The sequence below is a fragment of the Bufo gargarizans genome, chromosome 5 (genome assembly GCF_014858855.1).
Source record: "Bufo gargarizans isolate SCDJY-AF-19 chromosome 5, ASM1485885v1, whole genome shotgun sequence".
Taxonomy (NCBI): domain Eukaryota; kingdom Metazoa; phylum Chordata; class Amphibia; order Anura; family Bufonidae; genus Bufo; species Bufo gargarizans.
In genome coordinates this window covers 342,197,586-342,216,211 of record NC_058084.1, presented here as the reverse complement: position 1 = coordinate 342,216,211, position 18,626 = coordinate 342,197,586, and the positions used below count along the sequence as shown (strand labels likewise).

Below are 18,626 nucleotides of genomic sequence, written 5' to 3'. Positions count from 1 at the left end.
GTTAATCCTAGCCTATGGAATATAGCAGCTAAGTTGAAATTGCAATTCGATTAATTCAAGTTATAATAATCGAATTCCGATTTCCACTTTTTACGTATATTCTTAATATTGCTCTAACTTCGTCTTTTAGAATATTCGTAATATTGCTCTAACTTCGTCTTTTAGAATATGACGAATATTCTAAAAGACGAAGTTAGAGCAATATTACGAAATTTTGTAAAATACACATATAGATTGTAATTTAGCTAATATACTGCTATAGTAATTTTTTTAACAGTGTACATATTTTACAAAACTTAAGTTAAGAAGAGGCAAAAAAAATTAGAGGAAAAAATTATAGCACTATATTAGCTAAATTACAATCTATATGTGTATTTTACAAAATTTCGTAATATTGCTCTAACTTCGTCTTTTAGAATATTCGTCATATTCTAAAAGACGAAGTTAGAGCAATATTACGAAATTTCGTAAAATACCGTTGCCTTATACTATTAAAAGAAAAATCGCAATACGCGATTAATTAAATCGCATATTATTCGCTATGATTGGAATAATTACGAATATTCGATTTCGACGAATATAACACGAATATTCAATCGAATATTCGCGAAATATCGCGAAATCGAATATGACACCTCCCGCTCATCACTATAAGTCGCTAGCGTGGCTGGGAGTCAGCAGGGTGGCAGCAGTGGGAGGTCGGGAGCCAAACGTGCCGGTGGTAAACCACCCGCATCGCAGGAGCCTACGTACCCGGAAAGTAGTGGTGCAGGGGTTTATGAAAGCAGCGGTGGTGTCAGTCAGTGCGGAGTGTTGAGGGTAAAATCACCTACTAGGCAGTGTGGCAGTTTTTTGCTAAGCCGCCGGAGGAGGTGAACATGGCCATTTGTAGAATCTGTGGGCAGAAGGTGAAGCGTGGCCAGGGTGCCAATGTTGGCACCAAGGCCCTGCGTCAACATATTCAGCATCACCATAAAGCGACCTGGGAGAACCGTGGCTCTGATGTGGTGGTCCAGCCTGCCGCAGCAACCGCTGTATCACCAAGTGGCAAGCACCCGGTTTTAGGCAGTCAAGGCTCCACCACCTCAGTCGAAGGGCGCTGTCTGTTCTTCCCATTATCTGGTGGTCCTGGCTCCACCCCCTACTCCTCGTCAGTCATTGCATCAGCAATCGATAACCGAAGCGTGCCGAGCCAAGGTGGAGAGTCCCAAGCCACCATTTATTTGCCAAAAAAGGCAGTACCAGCCCTGCACACGTAAGTAGAACCAGGGGCATTGCTAGGTTAAAACATTCGGAGCCTGGGCCCCTGATGTTTTGTCTCAGGCCCCGAATGTACTGCCTGCCATATAGATACAACTGTATTGCAATCCTCAGGACGGCAATACAATTGAATCTAATGCCCTGCAAGAGCTGAAGGACCTGTGATGACATCACAGTCCATGTCATTAGTTCTTAATGCAGTAGCTGAAAAGGACTTGCGATGACGTCACAATCATGTGACCAGTGCAGGAGAGGACAGCACAGCAGTGAAGAGAATTCCTTGGAAGAAGCTGTGGTGAGGTCTGCTACATGAGGAGAGTTAAGTGAAGGGAGAGGCAGAGCAATGCTGGGAGTTGTAGTTATTTAACTGGGACTGTAAGTTAGGGCTAAAGGCAGGAAAGTTATTTACATAGGACAGTGGGTGGAGTGATGTTATTTACATGGGACTATATGTTGAAGGCATCTGTGGGAGGAAGTAATATTATTTACATGGGAATGAATATTGAGGGGTAATGTTATTTACATTGGACTGCATGTTGGAGGTGGCTGTGGAGGGGATGATTTTATTTACATGGGACTATATGTTGAAGGTGTCTGGTGGAGCGATGTTGTTTACATGGGACAGAATATTAAGAGGGTGATGGGACTGTATGCTAATGGTGTCTGGGGAGGGGGCGATGTTTTTTACATGGGACTGTGTGTTGAAGGCGGCAGGGGAGGAAGTTATTGTTTTTATGTGGGACTGTATATTGGAGGGGGCAGGAGAGATGGTGTGATGGTATTTACATGGGACTCTATGGTGGAGGGAGGGAACGGATTAGGCGTTCTTATTACTACTGGAGGCTCTATAGGAGGGACCTATAGATCCGCATTATTTCTACTAACAGCACTAATGGAGCCTTATTACTATTGAGGGGTCTGCAGAAAGCTTTATTACCACTGGGGGAACAATAGGGGGGGGGGCCTTATTTCTACTGGAGGCTCTGTAAGGGCATTTTTAATACTGGAGGACTCTTCTACTCTTGGGAAGTACTGTCACTGTTGGGGGCCCTGTAGGGGGCAGTATTACTAATGAGGGTATTCTAAAAGGTAATTACTATTGGTGTGACTATGAGGAGGACTATACTACATATTAATTGGGGCTTGGGCCCCAGATATTTTGAGACCCTAGCAACACCCCCCTGTGTAGATCAGAAGGTGGGCAAGTCCTTGAGCCTGTCGGTGTCTGCCAAAGTGCACGGCAGTGCCGACGTGTAGAGCTGTAACTGCGGTCAGGGACAATACATGTCTCTTACGGCCCACTGAGTGAATGTGGTTCCTGCATGCCGCTTACGCTTCCACGTTCTCATGCTGTTGGTCCTGTGACAATGTCCGCCTCTGCCTCCTCATCCTCCAATGTGTCCTCAGCCTCCACTGCAGTGACCATTCACAGTGCCCATCCACCATATCACATGTGCAGGGCACGGTGGTGTCTACACCTCGTTTGCCTGGGCGAACGGAGTCAAACAGGGGAGGAATTGCTCCCTGTCCTTCATCAAGAAATCGAATCCTGGCTTTCTCCGCGACAACTCAAAATTGGAACCATGGTGACCGACAACGGGAAGAACATGGTGTCGGCATTGCGTCAAGGAGGGCTGAGCCATGCACCCTGCATGGCACACGTGTTCAGTCTGGTTGTCAAGCGGTTCCTGAAGTCTTCCACCCATCTGCAAGACATCCTAAAAATGGTCAGGAAACTTTGCATGCACTTCAGCCACTCGTACACCACAAATCACACCCTCCTTGAGCTGCAGCGGCAGAGCGACATCCCCCAAAATAGTCAGATATGCAACATTCCTAGCCGTTGGAATTCCACCCTCCATATTTTGGACCGACTATACGAACAGAGAAAGGCCATAAACGATTTTTTGGATAATCCAATCGGACAGGAGTACTCCCCTGTGTAACTTTGATGTCAGGCCCTTTGAGGAGGCCATGTTATTTGTCAGTCGCCAGGACTACGGGATGAACAACGTCATTCCACTGCTTCATGTCCTGGAACAGATGCTGGTAAATCTGGCTGGTCAGGGGACTGGAGACGTCTTGCCTAGATCTCACAGCCACATGAGCAATGTGTAGCGAAATGGGTGTTTTTTACACACAGGTGACTGAGAAGCAGGAGCAGCCAGAAGAGCAACTAGGCAATGAGGAAGACGAGGCAGAGGACCCAGACACACAGTGGAAGTATGCAGTGGAGATGGAGGTAGGAAGTCCCTCTGAGTCACTTGTACAAATGGCCCGATGCATGCTCACTTGCTTGCATAGTGACAGTGACAGTCACCATTCGGCAGAGGGATGACTTCTGGTTCTCCACCTTTTTGGACCCTCGCTACTAGGGCCTTTTTTACACCCGCTGAGAGGGAGGGCAAACTGAACTACTATAGACACATCCTACGTAGTGAATTGGCCGCTGCCTATCTGTGCCATCGTCCATCCTCTCGCAGCTCTGACCAGGGGGGCCCTCTGCGCTCACGTTCCTCTGCCATGGCTGCTGTAGCAGGGTGGGGGGGTGGGTAGGAGCAGTTCCAGCTCCATCAGCAGAAACTTGAGTCTAGAGTCACTGATGAGCAGCCTAGTGAATAAACTACTCACCAGCAGCAGCAGCTAGACCTGGAGCAGGACCTGAACCAGAAGATGGTGGCATACTTGGACAGTACCCTGCCACTCTACATTCAAGATCCGCTGGACTACCGGGCAGCCAAACTCGATTTGTGGCTAGCAGAGTTTTCCCTGGAAAAACTGTCCTGCCCGGCCAGTAGTGTGGCATCAGAGCGGGTGTTTAGTGCGGCAGGGGTCATAGTTACCCCAAGAAGAACTCGCCTATCCACCCAAAATGTGGAGAGACTGACCTTTGTCAGGCGTGTATCAGCCAGGATTTCCGCCCACCAATGCCTGATGCATCAGACTAGATTATCCATGGTCACACCAACACTTTGACAAAAGAGACCGGTTTCTTCTGGCTGCCTGCCTCAGCTACTATTCTGATGCTGCCATCCGCCTGATGCCATACATCTGATGCCAAGGGCTCTTTCTTTTACCCACCATCTTCAGCTGGTACTTGTATTGCCATCCACCTCTCCACTTTATCATCGAGTCACTCTGTGGTCTCCTGATGCTGCTGCCACCTCCAGACTCTGTCATTGGGCCACTCTGTGGTCTCCTCATGCTGCTTCCACCTCATCACTATGTCATAGGGCCATTCTCGACTTCTCATAGTTTTCTCACCCTCCCCACTTCTTGACTGGGTCACTATTTTGCCTTTCGGCCTGGCTGACATCATCATTTATTTGACCCTTCTTCTGATCTGTCAGAAGGAAGGAAAAATTAGATGCACAATGGATCCTGTCTGCGTAGCAGCTGTAAGGCCTGTATAGTCCCTTTAGAATTGGCTTGTGATTTGGTAGTCAAAAGCAGGAGTGAGTACAAAACACAAAAGACATGCAAATTTTCCATTCACATGTCATCTCTGTTTTGGATCCACTCCTGTTTTTTTTGTGTGTTTTTTTTTTGCATTAGCAATACTGATAGATTACTGACCAAATGCTGACCTAGTGAAGGGGGTGTAAAAGGATTGCGCTTCTTGATGCTAACATCCACCTGTAAGTGAAGTGTGCAGTGATTCTAAGAGCGACGCCGGTCATCTGCATGTCATACTGACTCACGGTATTATTTCACTACCACAGAAGACTCCATATGCGTGTAACTGCAAGGCACAGTGTTCTACACCAGGGCTCTCTGTAGCCAGGAAATAGCAGTTTTTAACGTGATTCACCAGAAATAAATTCGGATCAAACTGAATTTTTATTTTTTTATTCGGTGAACCAGCCGAATAATTTTTTTTACAAATTCGCTCATCTCAGTGTTGTGAAATATAGTAAGCTTTTCCTGGAAGTCTGACATTTACACAAAGATATATCAATGTGATCAGGTATATTTAGAAAATAAACAATGTTACCTGCTATCGAGGTCTTCAATGTCTCTAATGAAGGTTCCACCTTGATGTTTACATACATTTTTACACGCTCTCAATACTTCACCATCTTTAAATACAATAAAGTTCTTTCCTGTTTCCTTATTCCTGAAGAAGTTGATTCCATCGTTCAGACTTTCAACTTCAATAGGATTTATTTGGAGGAGAATGCTTGCCGTTTGTCCCACGCTATTTAAGATGAAAACACAAAAAAGGTTACTTGTCAGGTGGAGTAAAGACCCTATATTAAAATGTATTGTTAAATGATTCCTATACTTTACACCCACACAAGTTTAGAATGACAGATGTCATTTTTCTCAGTCATCCTATGCGCTTAGGATTTCTACCAATGGCTGCAGGCTTCACAGGTAAGCACCTTCTTACCATGTTTAATTATATCAGATGCACCCAGCTATCAGTTTCACAGAGAATCTGCGAACCACTACAATACAAAGCAATTGCATCTCCGATTACTCACACAGTTCAGTTCTTCAGATCTCCTAAGAGATCTGACCCCTTATGATAATGCTTTTTATCACAATGTTTAATAGTTCATTTATACTGAATAACAATGTATCATGTTCGATTAATTAGAGGAAACCTGATTAAATAATTTATATGCAGCAGAATATGGAAATCAGAGGAGGAACTCCTTTGGGCAAATTTTTATGAACAAAAGCTGAGGATAGTTTCCTTTTGCTATACTTTTAAAGGGTATCTGTCAGCAGATTTGTACCTGTGAAACTGGCTGACCTGTTACATGTGCATTTGGCAGCTGAAGGCATCTGTGTTGGTCCCATGTTTAGATGTGCCCACATTGCTGAGAAAAATAATGTTTTAATACATGCAATAGCACCAGCCCCTTGTACTGTTACCACTCATACAGTGACCACCTCAGAGTTTCAGCTCTTCATTCAGCATCCCCCTCAATGAAGCAGCCCCTCATACTGTGACCCCCACAGTCGGTTTCAAAACAATAATCACATCTGTCACCAATTAGTAGCTTGATAAGTACAAAAAGCTTATAGATAAAAAATATACAAAGTCCAGCTAGTTTCCCCCAATCCAAATTGTGGAGGTTCATCAGGGGCTAAAGTGGCACAAAATATTTCAATGAATAACCTACAGATGTAACAGATAAGCACAACACTATAGATTTCACCTCTGCTCATAAAACAAGGTAAAGGCTTTATTACACTGTCAGATAGTCTGCCAGATCATCGCTAACGTTCGTTAGCGATGATCTGGCAGTGTAATACTGCCACTCATTACCAGATGAAGATGAAGAGCAATCAAGATTTTTAAACTTTTTTAACCACCTCAGCCCCCCTAGCAGTGGTGTATCTTGGTTTCGTGCTGCCCTAGGCGAGACTATACTCGGGCACCCCCCCCCCTAATATAAATTTGACCCACCCCTTCCTTGTTAAAAAACAATGTGCAGCTAGAGTTAGTACAGTATTAATCCCTCCCTAATTCTCCCCCCTCTAACCACGCAATGGGTCCCAACCCCCTTACCCCATAAAACAACTAAGTAATTGATTTTTTGTGAATTACTGTAATTTAAGTACTTACAGTTTTTGAAGACAGCAGGCTCAGGGATCAGTGCATTGGTGGCCGGGGCCTGGCCTCAGTGTTCACGGTGACTGTGTGCAGGATCCACTCTGCACTTGGAGAAGATAAGGCTCACCCTAGCATTGCCGGCCCATGACTCCACCTCTATGTGATGTCACGACGGCAACGTGAGGATGCAAAAGGCAGGGGAGGTTGGGAGGAAGTCAGGAGGGGGAGAAAGTACGTTTTTCAACTCCTTCACTATGCGGAAGGATCGGACAAGGGGCAAAAAATATATTTTGCATATTGTGTAACTATTACTAAGCAAACAAGGCATTTTGCCGCCCCCTTTTCAAGTGCCGCCCTAGGCAAATGCCTTGTTTGCCTTGTGATAGATACACCCCTGCCCCCTAGCATAAAACCCCTTAATGACCAGACCACTTTTTACAATTCTGCACTACACTACTTTCACCGTTTATTTCTCGGTCATACAACTTACCACCCAAATTAATTTTACCTCCTTTTCTTCTCACTAATAGAGCTTTCATTTGGTGGTATTTCATTGCTGCTGACATTTTTACTTTTTTTTTTATATTAATCAAAATTGACCGAAATTTTTGCCCAAAAACGACATTTCTATATACATTTTTCTCTAAATGTATTGTTCTACATGTCTTTGATTAAAAAAAATGCCATAAGTGTATATCTATTGGTTTGGGTAAAAGTTATAGCGTTTACAAACTATGGTGCAAAAATGTGAATTAATGCACTTTGACTTTCTGAGCACCTGTCATGTTTCCTGAGGTTCTACAATGCCCAGACAGTAGAAACACCCCACAAATGACCCAATTTCGGAAAGTAGACACCCTAAGGTATTCGCTGATCGGCAAAGTGATTTCATGGAAGTTTTTATTTTTTGTCACAAGTTAACGGAAAATGATTTTCTAAATTTTTATTTTTTTATTTTTCTTACAAAGTCTCATATTCCACTAACTTGTGACAAAAAATAAAATTTTACATTAACTCACCATACCCCTCACAGAATACTTTGGGGTGTCTTCTTTCCAAAATGGGGTCACTTGTCGGGTATTTATACTGCCCTGGAATTTTAGGGGACCTAAAGAGCGAGAAGTAGTTTGGAATCCAAATGCGTAAAAAATGCCCTGTAAAATCCTAAAGGTACTCGTTGGACTTTCGGTCCTTTTACGCACCTAGGCTGCAAAAAAAGTGTCACACATGTGGTATCGCCGTACTCAGAAGAAGTAGGGCAATGTGTTTTGGGGTGTATTTTTACAGATACCCATGCTGGGTGAGATAAATATCTCTCTAAAAGACAACTTTTCCCTTTTTTTTTTATACAAAGTTGGCATTTTACAGAGATATTTCTCTCACCCAGCATGGGTATATGTAAAAATACACCACAAAACACATTACCCTACTTCTCCTAAGTACGGCGATACCACATATGTGACACTTTTGCAGCCTAGGTGCGCAAAGGAGCCCAAATTCCAATGAGCATCTTTTAGGAGGGCATTTTTAGGCATTTGGATTCCAGACTTCTTCTCACACTTTAGGTATTCCGTGAGGGGCATGGCGAGTTCATAGAAGTTATTTTTTTGCACAAGTTAGCGGAAATTGATTTTTTTTCTCACAAAGTCTCCCTTTCCGCTAATTTGTTACAAAAAGTTTCATCTTTCATGGACTCAATATGCCCCTCAGCGAATACCTTGGGGTGTCTACTTTCTGAAATGGGGTCATTTGTGGGGTGTGTTTACTGTTCTGGCATTTTGAACGGGGCTAAATTGTGAGCAACCCTGTAAAGCCTAAAGGTACTTGTTGGACTTTCAGCCCCTTTACGCACCTAGGCTGCAAAAAAGTATCACACATGTGGTATCTCAGTACTCAGGGCAGTATAAATACCCCACATGTGACCCAATTTTGGAAAGAAGACACCCCAAGGTATTCTGTGAGGGGCATGGCGAGTTCCTAGAATATTTCTTTTTTGGCACAAGTTAGCGGAAAATGATTTTGTAAGAGAAAAAAAATAAAATCATTTTCCGCTAACTTGTGCCAAAAAAAAAAAATATATATTCTAGGAACTCACCATGCCCCTCACGGAATACCTTGGGTTGTCTTCTTTCCAAAATGGGGTCACTTATGGGGTATTTATACAGCCCTGGCATTTTAGGGGCCCTAAAGCGTGAAAAAAAGTCTGGAACGCATTTGGATTCCGTGAGGGGTATGGTGAGTTCATGTATATTCATGTTCATTTTTACATATACCGATACTGTGTGTGAGCAATATCTCTGTAAATGACAACTTTTTACATTTTTTTTATACAAAGTTGTCAATTTACAGAGATATTTCTCTCATCAGGCATGGGTATATGTAAAAATACACCCCAAAACACATTCCCCAACTTCTCCTGAGTACGGCGATACCACATGTGTGACACTTTTTTGCAGCCAAGATGCGAAAAGGGGCCCAAATTCCAATTAGTACCTTTAGGATTTCACAGGGCATTTTTACGCATTTGGATTCCGTGAGGGGTATGGCGAGTTCATGTAAGATTTTATTTTTTGGCACAAGTTAGTGGAATATGAGACTTTGAAAGAAAAAAAAAAAAGAATTTCCGCTAAAAAAATCTTCTATGAACTCTCCATGCCCCTCAAAAGTGATCTTTATAGTGCCGCAGCGATTTTCCGGCGTTTTTGCAGTGATCAGAAAAAAAAAATTCTGTCACTGCGGTGGGGCGGACTAAACGCAAGTGTGCGCACAAGATCAGGCCTGATCGGGCGAACACTGCGTTTTTTGTAGAGCCTATAGAACATGTCCTTTTCTTGTCCGCAATTGCGGACAAGAAAAGGCATTTTCTATATAGTTCTGGCAATGTGCGGATCCGCAAAATGCAGAAAGCACATTGCCGGTGTCCGTGTTTTGCGGACGTCTGAATGGAGACTTACAGGGGGTGATCAATGACAGGGGGGTGATCAGGGAGTCTATATGAGGTGATCAGGGGTTAATAAGGGGTTAATAAGTGACAGGGGGGGATGTAGTGTAGTGTGGTGATAGGTGCTACTTACAGAGCTGCCTGTGTCCTCTGGTGGTCGATCCAAGCAAAAGGGACCACCAGAGGACCAGGTAGCAGGTATATTAGACGCTGTTAACAAAACAGCGTCTAATATACCTTTTTGGGTTAAAAAATAATCGCATCTACAGCCTGCCAGTGAATGATCGCTGCTGGCAGGCTGTAGATCAACTTCTCAGCTGCGTGTCGCTGTGAACGCCCGCGCGTTCACGCAAAATCTCGGCTCTCGCGAGATGACACATTGATGCGTCATGGAGGAATAACCCGGCCGCCCGCAGGACGCATCCCTGCGTTAGGCGGTTGGGAGGAGGTTAAAAATCATTTTCTGCTGGCAGATTGGGCTGTCTAATCATGATCGGCTGCTGACAGAGTCAGTATAGGGACAAGTGATGGCATTAATGATCACTGTTCCCAATACTGTGGAGAAGATTTCTGTAAGTAATAGCAGCAGTCACCTCTGCTGACGAGCAGGCGATTGCTGGGAAAGAACGCTTCCCTCCCGACAATCGTCTGCATAATCGCAACAACATACTACATAAAACACTATGTGCTAAATTACTATCGGATTTAAAATGCAGTCATCTATTATGCCGATAAGTATGTTTATAATGGCACATAAAGATTAGAGTTTGTAATTCAACCTTTATTTACCAGTGGTACATTCTCAAGTTATTTTATGACATTTATTGCTATCTGCAACGTTTCGGGCCCATTCGGTGCCCTTTGTCAAGCTATAAATGCAAAAATAAACACAGGACAATATAATTAAAAACAGAAAGGAAAAAATTCATATACACATCAATAGGAATTCATATATATATACATATATCTCAATTCTCATGAAACATATTATATTATTGCTTCTTGATAGATGGGAATTTCATCCGTGATTTGACTATTTTTTCAATAAATCATTCATAATTCATATCCTTCAAAGGACTGTAGCTCATATGTGAGTGCTAAGTTAATATCAATTGTGGTCATGGCTACGGCCAAGAGGTATCCGAAGAACCCTAGGGAGAAAACAACAGGAACAACCTAACCCAGCTAGGCGTGTCTTAGCTGACCTGACTAAATGGCTTGTTGTGTGCCCTAAGCCATGATCGTGGGTAGGCCTATAAGTGGGCAAAAACCAAGCCAAGTAGGGTAGAAAAGGAATTTGAATGGCATGTACAAACTAATCCCCAAGCCAACTGCAAGGCATCCGGGATCTAGAGCGAAAATTCGGGGTATGTGAGGCAAGACCAGTAGGAAACCTACAACCCATCTTGTGGATGACAAGGCCAGAGACATGATGCTCAATATTGTGGATACTGCACCAAAGCGGAATGGAGGACCGAGAATACGTTGTGAAATGGATCATAAACCAACTGAAACTTGTAAAGTTTGGTTCTAGTGCGAGTACTGGCAATGCCCTAGCGTCAGGAGATCGTGGGACCAAAGCCTAACTGCCTAGACTATGCAGGAATGAGGGCCAAAAAGAACCATGTAGATAGGAAGAGAATCCTTGAATAGTTACCCAGACAACAGCTATCCGCGCTTTGTTCTATTTTGCGCCCCTGAGAACTGTTTTTTACGCTTGAGACGTGAAGACCGACCTACTATCTGAATCTTCTACCGTGAGAAAATGCTGGACCTTGTCCAAAATCTGATTCAACGTGGTTGTAGGGAGTCGGAGGTTAGTGGGGCAGGAAGCTATGAAGCCATAATATACAAGATTCTGTCTATGCCCTCCCATGAGTGAGGGAATGTAATGCAATGAAGCTACTGGCGAAAATGAATTCCTGGTCGTGGTAAAAAGGCAAAGACTTTGCACGGGGACCTGGTTGACAAGATATGATCGACTACGATCAGAGACTGAAATGCTAGAGCGAATTGCCCTACTTGTTCTTCCTCTGGCAGGACCTGAACGAAAGCATGAACAATTAAAGAAAGACAAAATATCTGCGTAAGACATGACAATAATGCTGTAGGGCGAACCGGACCAGTTTGCGGTCAAAACATAAAATGAGCGATCAACATGGATTATTAGGAAATTAGGGAAGCAGGTATGTATGCGATACATAGGGGCCAAATCAGCCTAGATGCACAGATGGACAACGAACCAGGCAATCAGTCCAGCAGGTTTGAAAACAGTCGTCGGGCCCCCGAAGCCATGGGGCCGAAGCAGTCGTCGGGCCCCCGAAGCCATGGGGCCGAAGCAGTCGTCGGGCCCCCGAAGCCATGGGGCCGAAGCAGTCGTCGAGCCCCCAAAGCCATGGATCAACATGGAGCGATCAGCATGGATTATTAGGAAATTAGGGAAGCAGGTATGTATGCAATACATAGGGGCCAGCCTAGATGCACAGATGGACAACCAACCAGGCAATCAGCCCAGCAGGACTGAAAACAGTCGTCGGGCCCCCGAAGCCAAGGGGCCGAAGCAGATGTCGGCCCCCCGAAGCCATGGGGCCAAAACAGGTCGCCGGGCCCCCGAAGCCATGGGGCCAAAGCAGGTCGCTGGGCCCCCGAAGCCATGGGGCCGAAGCAGGTCGTCGGGCCCCCGAAGCCATGGGGCCGAAGCAGGTTGTCGGGCCCCCGAAGCCATGGGGCCGAAGCAGGTCGTCGGGCCCCCGAAGCCATGGGGCCGAAGCAGGTCGTCGGGCCCCCGAAGCCATGGGGCCGAAGCAGGTCGTCGGGCCCCCGAAGCCATGGGGCAACATGGAGCGATCAACATGGATTATTAGGAAATTAGGGAAGCAGGTATGTGTGCGATACATAGGGGCCAAATCAGCCTAGATGCACCAGATGGACAACCAACCAGGCAATCAGCCCAGCAGGTTTGAAAACAGTCGTCGGGCCCCCAAAGCCATGGGGCCGAAGCAGACGTCGGGCCCCCGAAGCCATGGGGCCGAAGCAGTCGTCGGGCCCCCAAAGCCGTCATCGGGCCCCCGAAGCCATGGGGCCGAAGCAGTCGTCGGGCCCCCGAAGCCATGGGGCCGAAGCAGTGCAAAGCCATGGGGACGAGTTTTATTTTTTTTATTTTTTTGAAAATTATAACTATGAAAAGTGACATGAATAAGGTGCACGTGAATTAAACTATGAGCCTGACTGATGTGGCAGGCGATACCCAAGATAAACTACGTGGCCTGAATAACATGCAAGGCGAAATATCGTTAGGAACGAGACCTGACCGACGTGGAAGGTGACCCCAATAGTTCAACTGCATGACCTGAAAAGACGAAGGGAAACGTGACAGAAAATGGAGATAATAACGGACATTAACTAAAATTAATAACATAAGCTGGCAAGCAAGTAAAGATATGAGTCATTCAAAAGCATAGCTGCACAGGTGGACAGACAACCATTGGTCAGACCCCTGAAGCCATGGGGCTGAAGCAACCACCATGGCCCCATGGGGCCGGGCAGCCGCTGGGATGCGAACCTTAGAATTAAGGACGGCTGGAGAAAAGATTGGGCCTTAACCCAACGGGTTTAGTAAGCAACCAGGACTCGATAACCTAGAAAGACAAAGACATGGACTTGCATAACCTCCAACAGAAACCTGGGACACTAACCAGCCTACAACCATGTCGTACCCTTAACAAACAAAACATGAAAAGCGGTCAAGGGGCTTCCGGAACCATGAGGCCGGATCGGTCATAGGGCCCCCGAAGCCAGAGGGATGACATTGCGGTGACGATAAGCAATTAAAACGTAAGCCGGACCTGATGGCATATGAAGCGACTTGAATGATTGGATTGGCTAGAAGGTGGCCTAAGGAACATGACTGCCAACAGGCGTTAAAAATATAGACATTAGTAATCCGAAGCACATGCATACATAAAACACTAACCACCGCAAACCATAAACGTAAACATGAAATGCCTGGGGCATTGCAAGTTCGCTAAGAGAAGTCTCTTATCGTGACAAACAAATGAACAGCTTGTGAAAACATAGCAGGAAACTTACTCCTATCGGCCCAATGACCTCCGCTGAGGAGCTGTTTGGTGAACTGGGGCAGGAGACCAATCTGAGTGAATACAAACCAGAAGTAAAAGGAGACCAGTCTGAGTGAATATGAACCAGGATTAAACAGAAACTAGGCCTATGGAATGTGACAGACCACCGAGGAAGGGAACGTAAGCCTGAAAAGAACGCAGTTATGTTTGTCAGGAGAGAGGTACCAGAGTGGTGGGTGCAGACTGCCCCGGTGAGATTGAGCAAAACCATGATGTAGCAATAAACAGGAGAATGCAGCTTTGAGTGGGAGCAGAGTACAACACATGATGTAACAACAAATGAGTGGTACCTAAAAACATGGTATAGGCGCAGCTCTGAGTATGGGTAGCGTATGAAAAGCATGGTATAAAGCAGACGTATAAATGCAACCTGAAAGTGAGTAGAGTATTGACGTGATGCGAAAGCAGACATGTGGACGCAGTTCTAGTAGTGAAAGGAGTATAGGACAAGATGTGAAAAGCAGACATGCAGACGCAGCTTTGGATGTGAACGGAATATTAACTTGATGTGACCGCAGACATGGAAAGCGGCTTTGGTGAGTGGGGTATGCGACCTGGTGTAGCAGTAGAAGTGTGAACACAACTTTGGGCATAAGCAGAGCATGAAAATTGGTATAAACGCAGCTCTGGTTGTGAGTGGAGCAAGGTGGGAACACCAGGGTGGTGCGTCCAGAGCATGAAAATGGAGTAACAGTAGCAGCTATGGCTGTAAGCCGAGTATACAACATGTAATAACAGGCATGTAATACGGATCCGGCTGTCGGCTGGGGACGGAATGAGATGTAACAGCCAACAGGTGAGCACAGCTTGAATGTGAGACCAATCTGAGTGAATACGAACCAAGAGTAGAAAAGTGCAGGACAGTAAAGACGTGCGGATGCAGCATAAGACATGAAATAAAAGCCGAAAGTGTAAATGCCGCTCAAGATAACAGCAGAGCATGAAAGTGTGAGATTGTGGATAAGCTCTGCCTGTATATTTTTGTTTACATTGTATTGGAGCTGTCATTTGGCATTCCGGGCACTAGAGGCCGCTGTTTTGCAGCACAGTCAGCATGCTTCTGTGTGAACCAGTAAGTGTTGATCTGACATGGTGGAAGGATTGTGCTGTGAGGGACTGAATCCGATTCCATCCTAGCTTGCGTATGTCCGGCAGTGAATGGACACTCAAAGGAAGAAGAGTATCTGCTGTCCCCTGTCTGTATCCAGCACTTTAAAAGAGAGGTTGTCCCAGGAAGACCAGTTCCAGTGTATGGACAGAAAACCTTAGCATCAAGCAAGGCCGCACGGTTGCTGAGAGCTTGGTGGCCATCCCGGGTACGCGGCATCCTAGGGCCCAGAACGGACGCAGGTCAGTACACCTGATTACCAATTGTACTTCACTGTTTGGCGCCTAAAGTAACAGAGACTAGCCTAGGCCTTGTATAGCTAGTTAGATAGGGTTATAGCTTTGTTAGGCCTTACTGTACTGGACTGCAGCGCAGTAATTGACTTGCAGGCTCTGCAGCGTCTGCCACCGGTTAGGTGTGTACTCTATAGCGGCTCAGTACGACTTGTAGGCTCTGCTGTGTACGCCAGCATGCTAGGCCTGTCCCTCGGACAGGGATGGTGACTGTGGGCCTGGGGTATTACTTATACTGTTTGTACTTGTGTTAATACTGTTTCCAAAGTAAAGTTTATATTCTTGCATATAAAGCTGGTGTCAGTGTTGCTTCCATGTCTGTGACTTTGCTGTATCCTGGGGAGCCCACGCCAGTACACGGCTTACGAAAGTGAAATACATGAAGTTTAAAGATAGTGGTAGCGGGGGGGAAAGGGGGGGAGACACATGGCAAGGAACAGCTACAGCAAAAGGCCTAAACAATAAACGCTGCGTCCGATCTCCAAACATGACGTCAGGTGCAGCCCGGGTAACTCCTACTTCAGCCGGATTGCTGTAAAGAAACTTTTCATACGAGACGAACGAAGCAAAGATTTATAGGAACCAACTCTTATTACCAACAAACAAAAATGAAAAGCAAATGGAAGTATTTAGGCCCAAACGAGCAAACCTGAGGTAGCAGATTCTGAGGCGAAGCCTCCCGTTCGCTAGCAAAGTCGGATCCAACCGGCCTGGAGAGACGGCCCCGGCCCAACCTACTTACGTAATATGGTGCGTGCATGCTACGGTAGCAGAGAGCAAAATAACAAGCTCCATGCTGCAAAGAAAGAATCCTACCACCAGAGAACCTAGTGTGTGCTAATGGCACCTGAAAACACACACCTGTGAGTGAGGGTGTGGCTCGTATATGAAGAGCCTCCGCCCCTCCCACAAATGCAGGCTGACTAATCAGCCTTACCAACTTGTCAAAACATGCGTCCCCATCGATGCCCCCCCCCCCCCCCTCTTTGATGCTAGTATCCTTCCGCTCTTCTTTTCATTTAATATAAAACCTCATCTGAACCTCATGCACCTGTTGCTGCATAAAAGAGCCATCATTCACAGCAGTGTCTACCATCAAAGCATAAATCATGCTAGTAATTGATATTAACTTAGCACTCACATATGAGCTACAGTCCTTTGAAGGATATGAATTATGAATGATTTATTGAAAAAATAGTCAAATCACGGATGAAATTCCCATCTATCAAGGAGCAATAATATAATATGTTTCATGAGAATTGAGATATATGTATATATATGAATTCCTATTGATGTGTATATGAATTTTTTCCTTTCTGTTTTTAATTATATTGTCCTGTGTTTATTTTTGCATTTATAGCTTTACAAAGGGCACCGAATGGGCCCGAAACGTTGCAGATAGCAATAAATGTCATAAAATAACTTGAGAATGTACCACTGGTAAATAAAGGTTGAATTACAAACTACATCGGTGTGCTGTTTCTGAAAAACTTATTTAAAGCTATAATCTCACTCCGCGGGTGGAAGGAGGTAACAGGAGACGAGCACCCACAAAAGCCGTTCAATTTAAACGTGTGCTGAGGTGTCATTACGACTAAGAACATAAAGATTAGAGATAATAGGGAACAATGTCCTCGGTGGTCGTGCAGTATTGTGGAAGCATATCTAGATGCGGAACATACTGTATACTATATTACAGAGAGACTTTTAATACTGATCTGTATTTTGTTAAAGGGGTTCTCCGGGCTTTTGATATTGATGACCTAGGATAGGTAATCAATATCAGATCTGCGGGGGTTCGACACCCGACACCCCTGCCGATGAGCTGAATGAGGAGACTGCACATAGTGTGCACGTGCTGTTTCCCGTCTCTCTTCCTGCTCTGCTGCTGCTTTGCCATAATCTGATATTGATGCCCTATCCTGAGTTTATATTTATAAAGGTGATGACAAGTAGTTTTCAGACAACTTTATACAGTAAGGATAGGGCAAGCAACAGTTTATTGAGATGGAATAATTTTCACCCTTAGGCCTTTTTCACACAGGATTTGGGCCAGATAGGATTGCGGGTGCGTAGCGGGAAAATGCACATTTTTTTTCCGCGTGAGTGCAAAGCATTTTAATGCGTTTTGCACGCATGTGAGAAAAATCGGCATGTTTGTTACCCAAACATGCACCTGGACTTCACAGAAGTTCGGGTTTGGGTTAGGTGTTGTTCAGATTTTATTATTTTCCCTTATAACATGGTTATAAGGGAAAATAATAGCATTCTTAATACAGAATGCTAGGTAAAATAGTGATGGAGGGGTTAAAAAAATAAAATGTAAATTTAACTCACCTTAATCCACTTGTTCGCACAGCCGGCTTCTCTTCTTTCTTCTTCTTTGAGGAAAAGGACCTGTGATGAGTGCAGTGACATCACCACAGGTCCTTTTCCTCCTGATCATCAAAGAAAAAGACAGAAGAGAAGCCGGGCTGCGCACACAAGTGATGCGTGAAAATCACTGCTCGTGTGCACAGCCCCATAGAAATGAATGGGTCCTGATTCAGTGCGGGTGCAATGCGTTCATCTCATGCATTGCAGCTGCACGGAAATCTCGCCAGTGTGAAAGAGGCCTTAGGGTAGTATTATACCAACATATTATATGACAGATTTTCTTACCAATCATTGGTCAGATGGCCGTTTACACGCACAGATCTTTTGTTATATAATACCAACTATTACTCTCATTGGCCAGAAATTGGTTGGTGTAATACAGCCCTTCATACAATAGTTGGTGGCACAGTCAATCAATAGCACAACAGGACCACCAACATCGATATCCCAACTCGACACTAATTCACACTTCAAGTAAAAAACTGCACTAAAACACAATTAGTTACATAGTTAATACAGTTGAAATAAGACAAAAGTCCATCAAGTTCAACCAAGGAACCAAGTTTTCTTTTTATATCAAAAGCACATATAATTGTATAAAAGTCCATACTTAATGTCCTTTTTGAGGTTCAGCACATGTAGTACCTAGCAAGAATGTAGCTACGTTTCAGGGGGTCTACCCCCTTTGTCAAGCATGAGTGCTAGTCTGCTGATCTCCATTAAATAAGCACTGCCTTCTATCATAGCAGTTGATTAAACAGCTCTAATTACAGCATGCTTCCAAATATAGTCCTATAGAAACACATTACGGCTACAATTCTCATTTAGCCCCAAGCCTAAAGCATCAAGTTTTACTATCCAATACACTTCTCTCTGTAGTAGCCTTGTCTCCTCAAGAGTACTGTCCCTGCACATAACCTCTTCTAATACTGTCCTTCTT

The 18,626-nt window shown here is 44.7% G+C and overlaps 1 protein-coding gene across 1 annotated transcript in view; it reads right to left on the bottom strand.

The window, feature by feature from the left end:
• The window catches only part of LOC122939448 (cytidine monophosphate-N-acetylneuraminic acid hydroxylase-like), a 239,859-nt gene extending 222,960 nt beyond the window's left edge, over nucleotides 1–16,899 (bottom strand). The window contains exons 1-2 of the mRNA XM_044295519.1: nucleotides 16,824–16,899; nucleotides 5,255–5,510 (exon numbers count right to left, since the gene is read on the bottom strand). Coding sequence (XP_044151454.1) covers nucleotides 5,255–5,510; nucleotides 16,824–16,899 — 332 coding nt within the window. The remainder of the gene's footprint in view (nucleotides 1–5,254; nucleotides 5,511–16,823) is intronic.
• Between the last annotated feature and the right edge of the window lie 1,727 nt (nucleotides 16,900–18,626).